The sequence below is a fragment of the Oncorhynchus kisutch genome, linkage group LG17 (assembly GCF_002021735.2).
Source record: "Oncorhynchus kisutch isolate 150728-3 linkage group LG17, Okis_V2, whole genome shotgun sequence".
In the NCBI taxonomy this organism is placed as follows: Eukaryota; Metazoa; Chordata; class Actinopteri; order Salmoniformes; family Salmonidae; genus Oncorhynchus; species Oncorhynchus kisutch.
Window position 1 is genome coordinate 23,099,714 of NC_034190.2, and position 20,006 is coordinate 23,119,719.

Genomic DNA, 20,006 nt, shown 5'->3' on the forward strand with positions numbered 1-20,006 from the left:
TAAGCTCGGCCTGCTGATAATTTCTCAAAGTTGGGTTTTATTCAGAATGGCAGAAAAGGGGCTGTCCCAGGAGGTCTGACCTTAACTGGGCTCAGGGGCGGTCCTCTGATTTAGTTCAAATCAAAAGGGAATAGTTTTTTTTCTTCATTAAACAGTCAAAAATCATATTACACAATTATACAAACAGTATCATACTCACTCATTAATCTTATACAACAATTAGATGTAAAACTCATGAGGCTATTATACACTGTCAAAAAAAAGAGGGAACACTTAAACAACACAATGTAACTCCAAGTCAATCACACTTCTGTGAAATCAAACTGTCCACTTAGGAAGCAACACTGATTGACAATACATTTCACATGCTGTTGTACAAATGGAATAGACAACAGGTGGAAATTATAGGCAATTAGCAAGACAACCCCAATAAAGGAGTGGTTCTGCAAGTGGTGACCACAGACCACTTCTCAGTTCCTATGCTTCCTGGCTGATGTTTTAGTCACTTGAATGCTGGCGGTGCTTTCACTCTAGTGGTAGCATGAGACAGAGTCTACAACCCACACAAGTGGCTCAGGTAGTGCAGCTCATCCAGGATGGCACATCAATGCGAGCTGTGGCAAGAAGGTTTGCTGTGTCTGTCAGCGTAGTGTCCAGAGCATGGAGGCGCTACCAGGAGACAGGCCAGTACATCAGGAGATGTGGAGGAGGCCGTAGGAGAGCAACAATCCAGCAGCAGGACCGCTACCTCCACCTTTGTGCAAGGAGGAGCAGGAGGAGCACTGCCAGAGCCCTGCAAAATGACATCCAGCAGGCCACAAATGTGCATGTGTCTGCTCAAACGGTCAGAAACAGACTCCATAAGGGTGGTATGAGGGCCCGACATCCACAGGTGGGGGTTGGGCTTACAGCCCAACACCGTGAAGGACATTTGGCATTTGCCAGAAAACACCAAGATTGGCAAATTCGCCACTGGCGCCCTGTGCTCTTCACAGATGAAAGCAGGTTCACACTGAGCACATGTGACAGATGTGACAGAGTCTGGAGACGCCGTGGAGAACGTTCTGCTGCCTGCAACATCCTCCAGCATGACCAGTTTGGCGGTGGGTCAGTCATGGTGTGAGGTGGCATTTTTTTGGGGGGCCGCACAGCCCTCTGTGTGCTCGCCAGAGGTAGCCTGACTGCCATTAGGTACCGAGATGAGATCCTCAGACCCCTTGTGAGACCATATGCTGGTGCTGTTGGCCCTGGGTTCCTCCTAATGCAAGACAATGCTAGACCTCATGTGGCTGGAGTGTGTCAGCAGTTCTTGCAAGAGGAAGGCATTGATGCTATGGACTGGCCCGCCCGTTCCCCAGACCTGAATCCAATTAAGCACATCTGGGACATCAAGTCTCGCTCCATCCACCAACGTGGCGTTGCACCACAGACTGTCCAGGAGTTGGCGGATGCTTTAGTCCAGGTTTGGGAGGAGATCCCTCAGGAGACCATCCGCCACCTCATCAGGAGCATGCCCAGGCGTTGTAGGGAAGTCATACAGGCACTTGGAGGCCACACACACTACTGAGCCTCATTTTGACTTGTTTGAAGGACATTACATCAAAGTTGGATCAGCCTGTAGTGTGGTTTTCCACTTTAATTTTGAGTGTGACTCCAAATCCACAGATTTTGTTGTCAGCACATTCAACTATGTAAAGAAAAAAGTATTTAATAAGAATATTTCATTCAGATCTAGGATGTGTTATTTTAGTGTTCCCTTAGTTTTTTTGAGCAGTGTATAAACAGCGTTATGGTAATGTGGCCACACCGTCTCCCATGAGCTTCCCCAAGTTGTGACAAACGGACCAGTTCGTAGCTGGATTCTTCACCGATATTTTATACTTTCTCCGGATCATGAAATTTGTTCGTACCTCAAGTTCTGTGAGGTGGAAGGAATTCCTTTGTTCTCCAAGAAAATCTACTCTCCACTGTGTGGCCATGTGGCTTTGTCTTCTCAGGAATGTATGATGTCTCTCTGACCACAGCAACCTAGTTGGAGGCGGCAAGGGGAGGCAGGGAGAGTGGTATGGGCTTGCTATACCCAAAGAGGCCAACGTCATGACAGATGTTAATGCGAGTGTAGCAAAATGCTTGTGCTTCTAGTTCCGACCGTACAGTAATATCTAACAAGTAATTTAATAATTTCACAACTACCTTATACACACAAGTGTAAAGGAATGAATAAGAATATGTACATATAAATATATGGATAGCCGAACGGCATAGGCAAGATGCAGTAGATGGTATAGAGTACAGTATATACATATGAGATGAGTAATGTAGGGTATGTAAACATTATATAAATTGGAATTGTTTAAAGTGACTAGTGATACATTTATTACATCCAATTTTTAATTGTTAGTGGCTAGAGATTTGAATCCGTATGTTTGCAGCAGCCACACAATGTTAGTGATGGCTGTTTAAGTCTGATGGCCTTGAGATAGAAGCTGTTTTTCAGTCTCTCGGTCCCAGCTTTGATGCACCTGTACTGACCTCGCCTTCTGGATGATAGCGTGGTGAACAGGCAGTGGCTTGGGTGGTTGTTGTCCTTGTTGATCTTTATGGCCTTCCTGTGACATTGGGTGGTGTAGGTGTCCTGGAGGGCAGGTAGTTTGCCCCCGGTGATGTGTTGTGCAGACCGCACTACCCTCTGGAGAGCCTTGCGGTTATGGGGGGAGCAGTTGCCGTACCAGGCAGTGATACAGCCCGACAGGATGCTCTCGATTGTGCATCTGTAAAAGTTTCTTCGGCCTCCTGAGGTTGAAGAGGCGCTGTTCGCTTTCTTCACCGCTGTCTATGTGGGTGGACCATTTGTTTGTCTGTGATGTGTACGCCGAGGAACTTAACTTTCCACCTTCTCCATTACTGTCCCGTCGATGTGGATAGAGGGGTGCTCCCTCTGCTCTTTCCTGGAGTCCACTATCATCGCCTTTGTTTTGTTGAGTGTGACATTGAGTGTGAGGTTATGTTCCTGGCACCCCACTACGAGGGCTCTCACCTCCTCCCTGTAGTCCATCTCCTAGTTGTTGGTAATCAAGCCTACAACTGTAGTGTTGTCTGCAAACTTGATGATTGAGTTGGTGTGCATTGCAGCTCAGTCATGGGTGAACATGGAATACAGGAGAGGGCTGATAACGCACGCTTGTGGGGCCCCAGTGTTGAGGGTCAGTGGGGTTGAGACGTTGTTTCCTACCCTCAACACCTGGGGGCGGCCCGTCAAAGTCCAGGAAACCAGTTGCACGGGGTGGAGTTGAGACCCAGGGACTCTGTCTTTTGCTCGCTCGCTCGCTCTGTCTTTTGCTCGCTCGCTCGCTCTGTCTTTTGCTCGCTCGCTCGCTCTGTCTTTTGCTCGCTCGCTCGCTCGGTCTTTTGCTCGCTCGCTCGCTCTGTCTTTTGCTCGCTCGCTCTGTCTTTTGCTCGCTCGCTCGGTCTTTCGCTCGCTCGCTCTGTCTCTCGCTCGCTCGCTCTCTTTTGCTCGCTCGCTCTGTCTTTTGCTCGCTCGCTCTGTCTTTTGCTCGCTCGCTCTGTCTTTTGCTCGCTCGCTCTGTCTTTTGCTCGCTCGCTCTGTCTTTTGCTCGCTCTGTCTTTTGCTCGCTCTGTCTTTCGCTCGCTCTGTCTTTCGCTCGCTCGGTCTTTCGCTCGCTCGCTCTGTCTCGCTCTGTCGCTCGCTCTCTCTCGCTCGCTCTGTCGCTTGCTCGCTCTGTCTTTCGCTCGCACGCTCTGTCTTTCGCTCGCACGCTCTTTCTTTCGCTCGCTCGTTCTGTCTCTCGCTCGCTCGGTCTTTCGCTCGGTCTTTCGCTCGCTCGCTCTTTCGCTCGCGGTCTCTAGCACGCTCTCTCTTTCGTTCGCTCGCTCGGTTTTTCGCTCGGTCTTTCGCTCGCTCGCTCGGTCTTTCGCTCGCGGTCTCTAGCTTGCTCTCTCTTTCGCTCGCGGTCTCTAGCTCGCTCTCTCTTTCGCTCGCTCTCTCTTTCGCTCGCTCTCTCTTTCGCTCGCTCTCTCTTTCGCTCGCTCTCTCTTTCGCTCGCTCTCTCTCTCTTTCGCTCGCTCTCTCTCTCTTTCGCTCGCTCTCTCTCTCTTTCGCTCGCTCTCTGTCTTTTGCTCGCTCGGTCTTTCGCTCGCACGCGCTCTGTCTTTCGCTCGCACGCTCTGTCTTTCGCTCGCACGCTCTGTCTTTCGCTCGCACGCTCTGTCTCTCGCTCGCTCGGTCTTTCGCTCGGTTCTTTCGCTCGCTCGCTCTTTCGCTCGCGGTCTCTAGCACGCTCTCTCTTTCGTTCGCTCGCTCGGTTTTTCGCTCGGTCTTTCGCTCGCTCGCTCGGTCTTTCGCTCGCGGTCTCTAGCTTGCTCTCTCTTTCGCTCGCGGTCTCTAGCTCGCTCTCTCTTTCGCTCGCTCTCTCTTTCGCTCGCTCTCTCTCTCTTTCGCTCGCTCTCTCTCTCTTTCGCTCGCTCTCTCTCTCTTTCGCTCGCTCTCTCTCTCTTTCGCTCGCTCTCTGTCTTTTGCTCGCTCTGTCTTTCGCTCGCACGCTCTGTCTTTCGCTCGCTCGCTCTGTCTTTCGCTCGCTCGCTCTGTCTTTCGCTCGCTCGCTCTGTCTTTCGCTCGCTCGCTCTGTCTTTCGCTCGCTCGCTCTGTCTTTCGCTCGCTCTCTGTCTTTCGCTCGCTCTCTGTCTTTTGCTCGCTCGATCTTTCGCTCGCTCTTTCGCTCGCTCGGTTTTTCGCTCGGTCTTTCGCTCGCTCGGTCTTTCGCTCGGTCTTTCGCTCGCTCGGTCTTTTGCTCGCAGTCTCTAGCTCGCTCTCTCTTTCGCTCGCGGTCTCTAGCTCGCTCTCTCTTTCGCTCGTGTGGTGTGCATTGCCGCTCAGTCATGGGTGAACAGGGAGTACAGGAGAGGGCTGATAACGCACGCTTGTGGGGCCCCAGTGTTGAGGGTCAGTGGGGTTGAGACGTTGTTTCCTACCCTCAACACCTGGGGGCGGCCCGTCAAAGTCCAGGAAACCAGTTGCACGGGGTGGAGTTGAGACCCAGGGTCTCGCTATGTCTGTCTTTCTTTCGCTCGCTCTGTCTTTTGCTCGCTCGCTCTGTCTTTTGCTCGCTCGCTCTGTCTTTTGCTCGCTCGCTCTGTCTTTTGCTCGCTCGCTCGCTCTGTCTTTTGCTCGCTCGCTCTGTCTTTTGCTCGCTCGCTCGCTCTGTCTTTTGCTCGCTCGCTCTGTCTTTTGCTCGCTCGCTCTGTCTTTTGCTCGCTCGCTCTGTCTTTTGCTCGCTCGGTCTTTCGCTCGCTCTCTTTCGCTCGCTCTGTCTCTCGCTCGCTCGCTCGCTCTGTCTGTCTTTCGCTCGCACGCTCTGTCTTTCGCTCGCTCGTTCTGTCTGTCTTTCGCTCGCACGCTCTGTCTTTCGCTCGCTCGCTCTGTCTCTCGCTCGCTCTGTCTCTCGCTCGCTCTGTCGCTCGCTCGCTCTTTCGCTCGGTCTTTCGCTCGGTCTTTGGCTCGGTCGCTCGCTCGGTCTTTCGCTCGCGGTCTCTAGCTCGCTCTGTCGCTCGCTCGCTCTCTCTGTCGCTCGCTCGCTCTCTCTCGCTCGCTCTGTCGCTCGCTATCGCTCGCTCTGTTTGTCGCTCGCTCGCTCTGTCTGTCGCTCGCACGCTCTGTCTTTCGCTCGCACGCTCTGTCTTTCGCTCGCAGGCTCTGTCTTTCGCTCGCACGCTCTGTCTTTCGCTCGCACGCTCTGTCTTTCGCTCGCACGCTCTGTCTTTCGCTCGCTCGCTCTGTCTCTCGCTCGGTCTTTCGCTCGCTCTTTCGCTCGCTCTTTCGCTCGCGGTTGTTAGTAATTGGATATGTAGACGGACGAGTCGGTCAAGGATCGATTCAGACAAGGTGGTAAATTGTATGACAAGCTACAGTTTATTCAGAGTGAAGATATCTAGAACAGCGTAATTACGGCTCTCCCGCTGGTTCGTACGGAAGCGCAGACGAAGAAGAGGCCGATACAATCAGTACACCACTTATATATAGAACAGAAAGTAGGTTGATTCTGGAAGATCGGATCTTTGGATTGGTTCAGCTGGGGTGTAGTCTGTAGTCTTCCGCCATTGGCTCAGTTGTCTGTCCGTCATCGTAGAATCCTCTTCGGGTATTCAACGTTCAGCTACAACGGAGATCATGTGTGTGTGCGCTGGTTTTGGCCATTAGTGTAATGCGGGAGCTATCCTGTAGGGGACCCCACAGGCTCAACTCTGAGTGGTAGCCCCCCCTTAACAATAGTTTGGTCACCTACATAAGAATTAGCATTTCTCTACACGGTCTCTAGCTCGCTCTCTCTTTCGTTCGCTCGCTCGGTTTTTCGCTCGGTCTTTCGCTCGCTCGCTCTTTCGCTCGCGGTGTCTAGCTCGCTCTCTCTTTCGCTCGCGGTCTCTAGCTCGCTCTCTCTTTCGCTCGCTCGCTCTCTTTCGCTCGCTCGGTCTTTCGCTCGCACGCTCTGTCTTTCGCTCGCCACGCTCTGTCTTTCGCTCGCACGCTCTGTCTTTCGCTCGCACGCTCTGTCTTTCGCTCGCTCGCTCGGTCTTCGCTCGGTCTTTCGCTCGCTCGCTCTTTCGCTCGCGGTCTCTAGCTCGCTCTCTCTTTCGCTCGCTCGCTCGGTTTTTCGCTCGGTCTTTCGCTCGCTCGGTCTTTCGCTCGGTCTTTCGCTCGCTCGCTCTTTTGCTCGCGGTCTCTAGCTCGCTCTCTCTTTCGCTCGCTCGCTCTCTTTCGCTCGCTCGCTCTCTTTCACTCGCTCTCTCTTTCGCTCGCTCTGTCTTTCGCTCGCTCGCTCTGTCTTTCGCTCGCTCGATCTTTCGCTCTCGCGGTCGCTCGCTCTCGGTCTTTCGATCGCGGTCGCTCGCTCTCTCTCCGCTCGCTCTCTCTCGCTCACTCTGTCTTTCGCTCGCTTGGTCTTTCGGTCGCTTTTTCGATCGCGGTCGCTCGCTCTCTCTTTCGCTCGCTCGCTCTGTCTTTCGCTCGCTCGGTCTTTCGCTCGGTCTTTCGCTCTCGCGGTCGCTCGCTCGGTCTTTCGATCGCGGTCGCTCGCTCTGTCTTTCGCTCGCACGCTCTGTCTTTCGCTCGCTCGCTCGCTCTTTCGCTCGCGGTCTCTAGCTCGCTCTCTCTTTCGCTCGCTCGCTCGGTTTTTCGCTCGGTCTTTCGCTCGCTCGGTCTTTCGCTCGGTCTTTCGCTCGCTCGCTCTTTTGCTCGCGGTCTCTAGCTCGCTCTCTCTTTCGCTCGCTCGCTCTCTTTCGCTCGCTCGCTCTCTTTCGCTCGCTCTCTCTTTCGCTCGCTCTGTCTTTCGCTCGCTCGCTCTGTCTTTCGCTCGCTCGATCTTTCGCTCTCGCGGTCGCTCGCTCTCGGTCTTTCGATCGCGGTCGCTCGCTCTCTCTCCGCTCGCTCTCTCTCGCTCACTCTGTCTTTCGCTCGCTTGGTCTTTCGGTCGCTTTTTCGATCGCGGTCGCTCGCTCTCTCTTTCGCTCACTCGCTCTCTCTTTCGCTCGCTCGCTCTGTCTTTCGCTCGCTCTGTCTTATGCTCGCTCTCTCCATCTTTCGCTCGATCGGTGTTTCGCTCTCGCGGTCGCTCGGTCTTTCGATCGCGGTCGCTTGCTCGCTCTCTCTTTCGCTCGCTCTCTTTCACTCGCTCTGTCTTTCGCTCGCTCGGTCTTTCGCTCTCGCGGTCGCTCGCTCGCTCGGTCTTTCGATCGCGCTCGCTCTCTCTTTAGCTCGCTCTCTCTTTAGCTCGCTCTCTCTTTCGCTCGCTCGCTCGGTCTCTAGCTCGCTCTCTCTTTCGCTCGCTCTCTTTCGCTCGCTCGCGGTCTTTCGCTCGCTCGCTCGGTCTTTCGCTCGGTCTTTCGCTCGCTCGCTCTTTCGCTCGCTCGCTCTTTCGCTCGCTCGCTCTTTCGCTCGCGGTCTCTAGCTCGCTCTCTCGCTCGCTCTTTCGCTCTTTCGCTCTCTGTCTTTCGCTCGCTCTGTCTTTTGCTCGCTCTGTCTTTCGCTCGCTCTCTCTGTCTTTCGCTCGCTCTCTCTGTCTTTTGCTCGCTCTGTCTTTTGCTCGCTCTCTCTGTCTTTCGCTCGCTCTCTCTGTCTTTCGCTCGCTCTCTCTGTCTTTCGCTCGCTCTCTCTGTCTTTCGCTCGCTCTCTCTGTCTTTCGCTCGCTCTCTCTGTCTTTCGCTCGCTCTCTCTGTCTTTCGCTCGCTCTCTCTGTCTTTCGCTCGCTCTGTCTTTTGCTCGCTCTCTCCGTCTTTCGCTCGCTCGGTCTTTCGCTCTCGCGGTCGCTCGGTCTTTCGATCGCGGTCGCTTGCTCGCTCTCTCTTTCGCTCGCTCTCTTTCACTCGCTCGGTCTTTCGCTCGCTCGGTCTTTCACTCTCGCGGTCGCTCGCTCGCTCGGTCTTTCGATCGCGCTCGCTCTCTCTTTAGCTCGCTCTCTCTTTAGCTCGCTCTCTCTTTAGCTCGCTCTCTCTTTCGCTCGCTCGCTCGGTCTTTCGCTCGCTCGCTCTTTCGCGCGCTCGCTCTTTCACTCGCGGTCTCTAGCTCGCTCTCTCGCTCGCTCTTTCGCTCTTTCGCTCTCTCTGTCTTTCGCTCGCTCTCTCTGTCTTTCGCTCGCTCTCTCTGTCTTTCGCTCGCTCTCTCTGTCTTTCGCTCGCTCTCTCTGTCTTTTGCTCGCTCTGTCTTTCGCTCGCTCTCTCTGTCTTTCGCTCGCTCGCTCTGTCTTTCGCTCGCTCTCTCTGTCTTTTGCTCGCTCTCTCTGTCTTTCGCTCGCTCGCTCTGTCTTTTGCTCGCTCTCTCTGTCTTTTGCTCGCTCTCTCTGTCTTTCGCTCGCTCTCTCCGTCTTTCGCTCGATCGGTCTTTCGATCGCGGTCGCTTGCTCGCTCTCTCTTTCGCTCGCTCGCTCTCTTTCGCTCGCTCGCTCTCTTTCGCTCGCTCGCTCTCTTTCGCTCGCTCGCTCTCTTTCGCTCGCTCGCGATCTTTCGCTCGCTCGGTCTTTCGCTCTCGCGGTCGCTCGCTCGGTCTTTCGATCACGCTCGCTCGCTCTCTCTTTAGCTCGCTCGCTCTCTTTCGCTCGCTCGCTCTCTTTCGCTCGCTCGCGGTCTTTCGCTCGCTCGCTCTCTCGCTCGCTCTCTCTTTCGCTCGCTCTTTCGCTCGCTCTCCCTTTCGCTCGCTCTCTCTCTTTCGCTCGCTCTCTCTCTTTCGCTCGCTCGCGGTCTTTCGCTCGCTCTCGCTCGTCTCGCTCTCTCTCTTCGCTCGTCTCGCTCTCTCTCTTTCGCTCGTCTCGCTCTCTCTCTTTCGCTCGTCTCGCTCTCTCTCTTTCGCTCGTCTCGCTCTCTCTCTTTCGCTCGTCTCGCTCTCTCTCTTTCGCTCGTCTCGCTCTCTCTTTCGCTCGTCTCGCTCTCTCTGTCTTTCGCTCGCTCGCTCTGTCTTTCGCTCGCTCGCTCTGTCTTTTGCTCGCTCTGTCTTTCGCTCGCTCTCTCTGTCTTTCGCTCGCTCTCTCTGTCTTTTGCTCGCTCTCTCCGTCTTTCGCTCGATCGGTCTTTCGCTCTCGCGGTCGCTCGGTCTTTCGATCGCGGTCGCTTGCTCGCTCTCTCTTTCGCTCGCTCTCTTTCGCTCGCTCGCTCTCTTTCGCTCGCTCGCTCTCTTTCGCTCGCTCGCTCTCTTTCGCTCGCTCGCGGTCTTTCGCTCGCTCGGTCTTTCGCTCTCGCGGTCGCTCGCTCGGTCTTTCGATCACGCTCGCTCGCTCTCTCTTTAGCTCGCTCGCTCTCTTTCGCTCGCTCGCTCTCTTTCGCTCGCTCGCGGTCTTTCGCTCGCTCGCTCTCTCGCTCGCTCTCTCTTTCGCTCGCTCTTTCGCTCGCTCTCCCTTTCGCTCGCTCTCTCTCTTTCGCTCGCTCTCTCTCTTTCGCTCGCTCGCGGTCTTTCGCTCGCTCTCGCTCGTCTCGCTCTCTCTCTTTCGCTCGTCTCGCTCTCTCTCTTTCGCTCGTCTCGCTCTCTCTCTTTCGCTCGTCTCGCTCTCTCTCTTTCGCTCGTCTCGCTCTCTCTCTTTCGCTCGTCTCGCTCTCTCTCTTTCGCTCGTCTCGCTCTCTCTTTCGCTCGTCTCGCTCTCTCTGTCTTTCGCTCGCTCGCTCTGTCTTTCGCTCGCTCGCTCTGTCTTTTGCTCGCTCTGTCTTTCGCTCGCTCTCTCTGTCTTTCGCTCGCTCTCTCTGTCTTTTGCTCGCTCTCTCCGTCTTTCGCTCGATCGGTCTTTCGCTCTCGCGGTCGCTCGGTCTTTCGATCGCGGTCGCTTGCTCGCTCTCTCTTTCGCTCGCTCTCTTTCACTCGCTCTGTCTTTCGCTCGCTCGGTCTTTCGCTCTCGCGGTCGCTCGCTCGCTCGGTCTTTCGATCGCGCTCGCTCTCTCTTTAGCTCGCTCTCTCTTTAGCTCGCTCTCTCTTTCGCTCGCTCGCTCGGTCTTTCGCTCGGTCTTTCGCTCGCTCGCTCTTTCGCTCGCTCGCTCTTTCGCTCGCGGTCTCTAGCTCGCTCTCTCGCTCGCTCTTTCGCTCTCTCTGTCTTTCGCTCGCTCTCTCTGTCTTTCGCTCGCTCTCTCTGTCTTTCGCTCGCTCGCTCTGTCTTTTGCTCGCTCTGTCTTTCGCTCGCTCTCTCTGTCTTTCGCTCGCTCGCTCGCTCTGTCTTTTGCTCGCTCTCTCTGTCTTTTGCTCGCTCTCTCTGTCTTTCGCTCGCTCTCTCTGTCTTTCGCTCGCTCTCTCTGTCTTTCGCTCGCTCTCTCTGTCTTTTGCTCGCTCTCTCTGTCTTTCGCTCGATCGGTCTTTCGCTCTCGCGGTCGCTCGGTCTTTCGATCGCGGTCGCTTGCTCGCTCTCTCTTTCGCTCGCTCGCTCTCTTTCGCTCGCTCTCTTTCACTCGCTCTGTCTTTCGCTCGCTCGGTCTTTCGCTCTCGCGGTCGCTCGCTCGCTCGGTCTTTCGATCGCGCTCGCTCTCTCTTTAGCTCGCTCTCTCTTTAGCTCGCTCTCTCTTTCGCTCGCTCGCTCGGTCTTTCGCTCGGTCTTTCGCTCGCTCGCTCTTTCGCTCGCTCGCTCTTTCGCTCGCGGTCTCTAGCTCGCTCTCTCGCTCGCTCTTTCGCTCTCTCTGTCTTTCGCTCGCTCTCTCTGTCTTTCGCTCGCTCTCTCTGTCTTTCGCTCGCTCGCTCTGTCTTTTGCTCGCTCTGTCTTTCGCTCGCTCTCTCTGTCTTTCGCTCGCTCGCTCGCTCTGTCTTTTGCTCGCTCTCTCTGTCTTTTGCTCGCTCTCTCTGTCTTTCGCTCGCTCTCTCTGTCTTTCGCTCGCTCTCTCTGTCTTTCGCTCGCTCTCTCTGTCTTTTGCTCGCTCTCTCTGTCTTTCGCTCGATCGGTCTTTCGCTCTCGCGGTCGCTCGGTCTTTCGATCGCGGTCGCTTGCTCGCTCTCTCTTTCGCTCGCTCGCTCTCTTTCGCTCGCTCGCTCTCTTTCGCTCGCTCGCGGTCTTTCGCTCGCTCGGTCTTTCGCTCTCGCGGTCGCTCGCTCGGTCTCTCTTTAGCTCGCTCGCTCTCTTTAGCTCGCTCGCTCGCTCTCTTTCGCTCGCTCGCGGTCTTTCGCTCGCTCGCGGTCTTTCGCTCGCTCGCTCTCTCGCTCGCTCTCTCTTTCGCTCGCTCTCTCTTTCGCTCGCTCTCTCTCTTTCGCTCGCTCTCTCTCTTTCGCTCGCTCGCGGTCTTTCGCTCGCTCTCGCTCGTCTCGCTCTCTCTCTTTCAATCGTCTCGCTCTCTCTTTCAATCGTCTCGCTCTCTCTCTTTCGCTCGTCTCGCTCTCTCTCTTTCGCTCGTCTCGCTCTCTCTCTTTCGCTCGTCTCGCTCTCTCTCTTTCGCTCGTCTCGCTCTCTCTCTTTCGCTCGTCTCGCTCTCTCTCTTTCGCTCGTCTCGCTCTCTCTCTTTCGCTCGTCTCGCTCTCTCTCTTTCGCTCGTCTCGCTCTCTCTCTTTCGCTCGTCTCGCGCTCTCTCTTTTGCTCGCTTGCTCTCTTTGTCTCTCTCTCTCTCTCTCTCTCTTTGTCTCTGGATAGTGTGTGGTTGTGTGTCTACTGTGGGTCTGTTCTGTTTGTGTGTGCGTTCCCACTGTAGTGACCCCTCTTCATTGTGACTGTCCCCATAGAGTAATCCCTTCTGTTCCAACCCAGTGTCAACGTCCTGTCCCCATAAGCCATGCTTGTCTAACTCTGTCTCACCCTGTCTGGGTTTAAACTACATTCTGGGATTAAAAAAAGCACAAAATGGTGTCCCCACCATTTGTTAGGATATCCAGCTGACGGATAGGGCTAGGGAAATGTAACCACTCAAATTCATAGACTGCTCCAGATGCAAGAAAATACAAAAGTATATTTTGAAGCTAGTCATTGTTTGATTAAATTCTTGTTGTTTGTAAACAATGGAATAACATTCTTATATTTTGGCTTATGAAACGGGTGAATAGTTAGATATATTTAAATATCAAGAATTTAATTGACCACAGCTTTAAATCCCTGTTTATCCAACCCTGTTCCCGTCTTTCAAAACTCTCTACAATAATGCAGTTAAAAATAACATTTGCAAATGGATAAAATAGTAACACAATAAAATGACAATAACGAAGCTATAGACAAGGAGTACCGGTACCAAGTACTATGTACATGTGGGTATGGGGTGAGAAGCAGAAAGACATTTTAAATAACACTTCTACTTTGGAGTAGAAGCTGTTCAGAAGCCTTTTGGTCCCAGATTTGGCACTCTGGTACTGTTTACTCTGCGGGAGCAGAGAACCGACTGTGACTTGGGTGGCTGGAGTCTTTGACCATTTTTAGGGCCTTCCTCTGACACCGCCTGGTGTAGGGGTCCTGGATGGCTGGGAGCTCGACCCCAGTGGTGTACTGGGTCGTACGCGCTAGTGGCTTGCGGTCAGAAGCCAAGCAGTTGCCAAACAAGGCTGTGACGCAGCCAGTCAAGATGCTTTCAATGGTGCAGTTATAGTTGTACTTTTTTTTTAGGATCTGCGGGCCCATGCCAAATCTTTTCAGTCTCCTGACGGGGAAGAGGCGTTGTCGTGCCCTCTTCACGACTGTGTTAGTGATGTGGACACCAAGGAACTTGAAGCTCTCAACCATCTCCACTACAGTCTGTCGACGTGAATGGTGGCGTGATTGGCTCTCTGTTTCCTGTAGTCCACGATCAGCTCCTTTGTCTTGCTGACGATGAGGGAGAGGTAGTTGTCCTGACACCACACTGCCAGGTCTCTGAATTCCTCCCTGTAGGCTGTCTCGCCGTCGGTGATCAGGCCTACCACCGTTGTCGTCAGCGAACTTAATGATGGTCCTGGAGTCGTGTGCCGCTACATAGTCGTGAGTGAACAGGAAGTACAGGAGGGGGCTAAGCACGCACTCCTGAGGGGCCCCGTGTTGAAGGTCAGCGTGGAAGATGTGTTGTTGCCTACTCTCACCACCTGGGGGTGGATCGTCAACGTCCAGTATCCAATTGCAGAGGGAGGTGTTTATTCCCAGGGCCCGTAGCTTAGTGATGCATTTAGAGGGCACTAGGGTGTTGAACGCTGAGCTGCAGTCAATGAACAGTATTCTCATGTAAGTGTTCCTTTTGTCCAGGTGGGAAAGGGCAGTGTGGAGTGCAATAGCGATTGCGTCATCTATGGATCTGTTGAGGCGGTATGTGAATTGTCTGTGTAGTTTTGTCCCTCTTAGTTGTTGGTGTCTCTGACCAATGCGTCTTTTCTTGTTTAGTCCTCTGACTGGCTCTCTTCTTCCCTCTCATCTCTTCCTCTCCGCTGTACTAAAATGGTTCTCTAATAAGTCATTCTCACACAGACCTTCATGTCTCCTTCATATCTCTCTCTCTCACTCTAATTTATTTATACAATTAATGTCGGAAGTTTACATGCACCTTAGCCAAATACATTTAAACCCAGTTATTCACAATTCCTGACATTTAATCCTACTAAAATTTCCCTGTCTTAGGTCAGTTAGGATCACCACTTTTTATTTTAAGAATGTGATATGTCAGAATAATAGTAGAGAGAATCATTTATTTCAGCTTTTATTTCTTTCATCACTTTCCCAGTGGATCAGAAGTTTACATACAATCAATTAGTATTTGGTAGTATTGCCTTTTAAATGGTTTAACTTGGGCCAAATGTTTCGGGTAGCCATCCACAAGCTTCCCACAATAAGTTGGGTGAATTTTGGCCCATTCCTCCTGACAGAGATGGTGTAACTGAGTCAGGTTTGTAGGCCTCCTTGCTCGCACCCGCTTTTTCAGTTCTGCGCACAAATTTTCTATAGGATTGAGGTCAGGGCTTTGGGATGGCCACTCAAATACCTTGACTTTGTTGTCCCTAAGCCATTTTGCCACAACTTTGGAAGTATGCTTGGGGTCATTGTCCATTTGGAAGACTCATTTGCAAGCTTTAACTTCCTGACGGATGTCTTGAGATGTTAGTTCTATATATCCACATAATTTCCCTACTTCATGATGCCATCTATTTTGTGAAGTGCACCAGTCCCTCCTGCAGCAAAGCACCCCCAAAACATGATGCTGCCACCCCCGTGCTTCACGGTTGGGGTGGTGTTCCTCGGCTTGCAAGCATCCCCCTTTTTCCTCCAAACATAACAATGGTCATTATGGCCAAACTGTTCTATTTTTGTTTCATCAGACCAGAGGACATTTCTCCAAAAAGTACAATCTTTGTCCCCATGTGCAGTTGCAAACCGTATTCTGACTTTTTTTTTTATGGTGGTTTTGGAGCAGTGGCTTCTTCCTTGCTGAGCGGCCTTTCAGGTTATGTTGATATAGGACTCGTTTTTACTGTGGATATAGATACTTTTGTACCTGTTTCCTCCAGCATCTTCACAAGGTCCTTTGCTGTTTTTCTGGGATTGATTTGCACTTTTCACAGCAAAGTACGTTAATTTCTAGGAGACAGAACGCGTCTCCTTCCTGAGCGGTATGACGTCTGCATGGTCACATGGTGTTTATACTTGCAAACTATTGTTTGTTCAGATGAACGTGGTATGTTCACGCATTTGGAAATTGCTCCCAAGGATCAACCAGACTTTTTTTCCCTGATGTCTTTTGATTTTCCCATGATGTGGCCTTGAAATACATCCACACCTCCAATTGACTCAAATGATGTCAATTAGCCTGTCAGAAGCTATTAAATCCATTACATCATTTTCTGGAATTTTCCAAGCTGTTTAAGGCGCAGTCAACTTAGTGTATGTAAACTTCTGACCCACTGGAATTGTGATACAGTGAAATAATCTGTCTGTAAACAATTGTTGGAAAGATTACTTGTGTCATGCACAAAGTAGATGTCCTGACCGACTTGTCAACAAGAAATGTGTGGAGTGGTTGGAAGACTTAGGTTGGAGTCATTAAAACTAGTTTAACTTCCGACTTCAACTGTATGATCCAGAGTCTCAACTCCTACAGTATCCTAGTGGTAATTGTTCCATTGCAGCCAGAGGTCAGGGTAGTCTTCAGCAGTCTCATGACCAGGCTGTACTACTGTATTCATTATCACAGGCTGGTGATGTTGTGTGTCCCCGGGGTGAGGGTTGTCAGAACCTCAGTCATCGTACACACACAGAAAGACAGTCATCTACCCAGCATGAATTCGACTTGGGCAGTATCCAGATTGTCATACCTTCATACTGACCTTGTTTGAACACAAGGGGCACTATTTTCCAACCCCACTGAGCTGTAATGCAAGGGTTAGCAATGCTATCAAGTACATGTAAAATCCCATTGTGAATGCAAGCTAAATGCTAACTAGTGTATTGCAAACATTTTATACAGTCTCTGACAAACTATTTGCAGGACAGACATCCCAGCTTATAAGGTCATGCAAGTAACTCAGAAATGCTACTAAGTTTGCTGCACGCATAAAACAAGTATTAGACAGCAAGGCTCTTGATCCAGGAAGGGATTATCTGATGTTACCAAGAGAAGCTTAATTTTGCATGAAGCTAACCACTTAGCTAGATAACTAGCTAGCTCCTAAATTAGCAAACCAAATGCACAACTGAAAATCATTTAGTTAACTTAATAGTTATGAGGTCTAGCTGGCAACATTCACCTGGCGCGTGACTCACAAGTCGTCTCTCGTTGTTGTTTGCTTCTAAGCTTCATTATCAAAATAATTATGTGACCAGTGAAAAGAAGAGTACGATCTGCTACATTCCCTTAACGTTTTACACAAGTTGACTGCAGGTATTTACTTAAAGTAGCAACAAATATTAAAATGTATTTAATTTTTTTATTTAAATAATAATTTTCCGCTGTTGACGGTATTAAAAAAACATCCTGTGGCTATTTGCAAATACATCGTTATAGGGTATACTGCCAAAGCCTAGTATGAATATGCTTCTTTAAAAAACTACAGACACACACTCACTCAGTAACCTTTCTCTCTCTTTCGCCTCAGGGGCCTTCATTCCAGCAGTTCCAGTTCAACCAGTAGTCCTGCGTTACCCCAACAAAATGGTGAACGCACAACTAAGCTCTGCTTTCTTTCTTTCCTCCCTCCTCTCCTCCAAACCATCCCTCTCTCCCTTACTGCTTTCCTTTATACTTCTCTCCCTCCCTCCATTGACGGTTTCGTTCTTCTCTCACAGTGTGAGTGTGTCCGTGCAGAGTGGCTTCATGCTCGTGTGGAGTGATAGTTAATCTCGCTGTCTTTGTGCTCTCTCCCTCCCTCAGGTTTCATGTCCTTCTCTCCACTGCCCCTTCACACCCTCATTAATTATAAACCTGTGACTACCTGCTCTAACTTGAACTAGAAAGCCATGTGCAGTAGAGACTCCCCGGCTGCATCTCAATAGTCTAGTGGCTTCCTTTCCTCGTCTCCTTTCCTGCATCTCAATAGTCTAGTGGCTTGCTCTCCTCATCTCCTCCTTTCCTTTACCTGCAATAGCACAAAATAACTGAAAGTAAAAGCAAGTCTCAAGTAGACGATCCTCCATGTTGCTTTCAAGCTGTCCAGTGTTTTCAGACCAGTGCAGACAAAGGAGAGGGGAGAGGAAGCTCCTGTAGGCCTCAGTCCTGCTGTGTGTAACCAATGAACACACTGGGATTTTGTGTCCGAGTGTTTCGAATGGATCCAATGCTTTTAAATGGGAGTTATCGGTTGTTGGATGAATGACAACTGAGATGATTGTCTGACACACAAATCACGAATGGTCCATCTTCGAAAATAGGTGACTTGAGTTGACCTTTTGGAAAAACGGACAATCATGTACGATTTGATCCCTGTTCATGCATCTCAGTAAGCAGAGGAGATGCAGCCTCTGTAGGTCCCAGTCCTGTGGTGTGTAACCCATCTCTTCTTCCTCTTCTGACAGGATACCATCACATGGACATGGCAAGGCCCTGGAGCGTGAGTATCTCTTCCTCGTTTTTAAAATTGTATTTTGCTCTCTGTCTTTTCTCTCTCTCCTCTCTATTACTCTTCTCCCTCGATCGCCCTTTTTCAGTTTTTTTTTTGTGGAGAGGTCTGGCAATATGGTTTAGATTTAGAGGATGCAGTTGTGTATTCAGTCCTGTGGTTAATCTTCACAATATCCCCCTGCACAACTTCCCTCTTTCTGTTCTTTCATCTCAACCCCCCCCCACGTCAGTCTTTCCCTCTAACTCCTTTTCCCTTTCTGAATGAACTCATTACTCTCACTCTCTCTACTCAGATTTGAGATACTGTGGCTGACACTGTGCCAGTTTCACAACCCCATAGAGATTGAGGTAAGGGTTATTTTTTGAGGTAAGGGGTTAATTGACGGCGGCGTATTAGACAGTGGGGCATCTTCCTGCTTACAGACATTGACAAAAGAATGTGAAGAAATATGGACGGGTGCTATCACTTTTTTTCTCCCTCCAGTACCTACCGCTCTACACTCCTTCAGAGGAAGAGAAGAACAACCCTGCTCTGTTCGCCAACAATGTCAGACGCATCATGGCCAAGTTAGTACTGTGTCTGTGGCCTTATATCAAGCTTTTACATTGAGTTTACATCTATCTGTGTTTCTTGTGTTTCTCGAAATGCCCGCCACATACAGTGAGGGAAAAAAGTATTTGATCCCCTGCTGATTTTGTACGTTTGCCCACTGACAAATGATCCGTCTATAATTTTAATGGTAGGTTTATTTGAACAGTGAGAAACAGAATAACCACAAAAAAAATCCTGAAAAACACATGTCAAAAATGTTATAAATTGTATACAGTATATCTGACATGTCAGGGGCGGGTCCTGACCGCTCTCTCTGTGCTCTGATAGGGCCCTGGAGCTGCCCATCACAGACCTGTCATTTGATGACTGCCAGCTGAGCCAAGCAAAGGGCCCGTTGCGTGTCCCTACCAACAGCAGCCTACTGCAGTTCAATAGACTCGCTCGAAGGCTCGGGTGAGTTGCTTTACTATTGGTCTTTCAGCATTATTACACGTCCTTAACAGTTTAAGAACACTGACTTATTTTGCTGTTTATAACAAAAGATTTGACGTTGAATAAAATAAGAGTATTTAAAAATTCTATAAATGTTTATTCTAATCTCTTACAATCTATTTAAGTGTCTGAATGCGTAGGTAGGGTATGAGCCATCTCCTGTACCTCGTCATACTGGAAAATAATACTGGGTTTACTGGGAAATACTAAGACTAATACTAGTGGTTTACTGGTCAAACTGGGAAATACCACTGGGCTTACTGATAATACTGAGAAATATTACTGAAATACTACTGGGCTTACTGATAATACTGGGAAATACTACTGGGCTTACTGATAATACTGGGAAATACTACTGGGCTTACTGATAATACTGGGAAATACTACTGGGCTTACTGATAATACTGGGAAATACTACTGGGCTTACTGATAATACTGGGAAATACTACTGGGCTTACTGATAATACTGAGAAATACTACTGGGCTTACTGATAATACTGAGAAATACTACTGGGCTTACTGATAATACTGAGAAATACTACTGGGCTTACTGATAATACTGGGAAATACTACTGGGCTTACTGATACTACTGGGCTTACTGATACTACTGGGCTTACTGATAATACTGGGAAATACTACTGGGCTTACTGATAATACTGGGAAATACTACTGGGCTTACTGATAATACTGGGACATACTACTGGGCTTACTGATAATACTGGGAAATACTACTGGGCATACTGATAATACTGGGAAATAATACTGGGCTTACTGATAATACTGAGAAATACTACTGGGCTTTTTGATAATACTGGGAAATACTACTGGGCTTACTGATAATACTGAGAAATATTACTGAAATACTACTGGGCTTACTGATAATACTGGGAAATACTACTGGGCTTACTGATAATACTGGGAAATACTACTGGGCTTACTGATAATACTGGGAAATACTACTGGGCTTACTGATAATACTGGGAAATACTACTGGGCTTACTGATAATACTGGGAAATACTACTGGGCTTACTGATAATACTGAGAAATACTACTGGGCTTACTGATAATACTGGGAAATACTACTGGGCTTACTGATACTACTGGTCTTACTGATACTACTGGGCTTACTGATAATACTGGGAAATACTACTGGGCTTACTGATAATACTGGGAAATACTACTGGGCTTACTGATAATACTGGGACATACTACTGGGCTTACTGATAATACTGGGAAATACTACTGGGCTTACTGATAATACTGGGAAATACTACTGGGCTTACTGATAATACTGGGCTTACTGATAATACTGGGAAATACTACTGGGCTTACTGATAATACTGGGAAATACTACTGGGCTTACTGATAATACTGGGAAATACTACTGGGCTTACTGATAATACTGGGAAATACTACTGGGCTTACTGATAATACTACTGGGCTTACTGATAATACTGGGAAATACTACTGGGCTTACCGATAATACTGAGAAATACTACTGGGCT

At 50.1% G+C, this 20,006-nt stretch overlaps 1 protein-coding gene across 2 annotated transcripts in view; it reads left to right on the forward strand.

Moving 5' to 3' along the window:
- Positions 1–20,006, forward strand: part of lpcat1 (lysophosphatidylcholine acyltransferase 1) — a 44,169-nt gene that overhangs the window by 15,218 nt on the left and 8,945 nt on the right. The window contains exons 6-11 of one of the 2 annotated variants that reach the window (XR_004203565.1): positions 16,493–16,551; positions 16,768–17,264; positions 17,409–17,443; positions 17,748–17,802; positions 17,939–18,021; positions 18,335–18,460. Coding sequence is in view for 1 of the 2 variants with exons in the window: in XM_031793369.1 (XP_031649229.1) it covers positions 16,493–16,551; positions 17,409–17,443; positions 17,748–17,802; positions 17,939–18,021; positions 18,335–18,460 (358 nt within the window). In the remaining variant the exon portion in view is untranslated. The remainder of the gene's footprint in view (positions 1–16,492; positions 16,552–16,767; positions 17,265–17,408; positions 17,444–17,747; positions 17,803–17,938; positions 18,022–18,334; positions 18,461–20,006) is intronic. The other variant, XM_031793369.1, reaches the window with a different exon arrangement.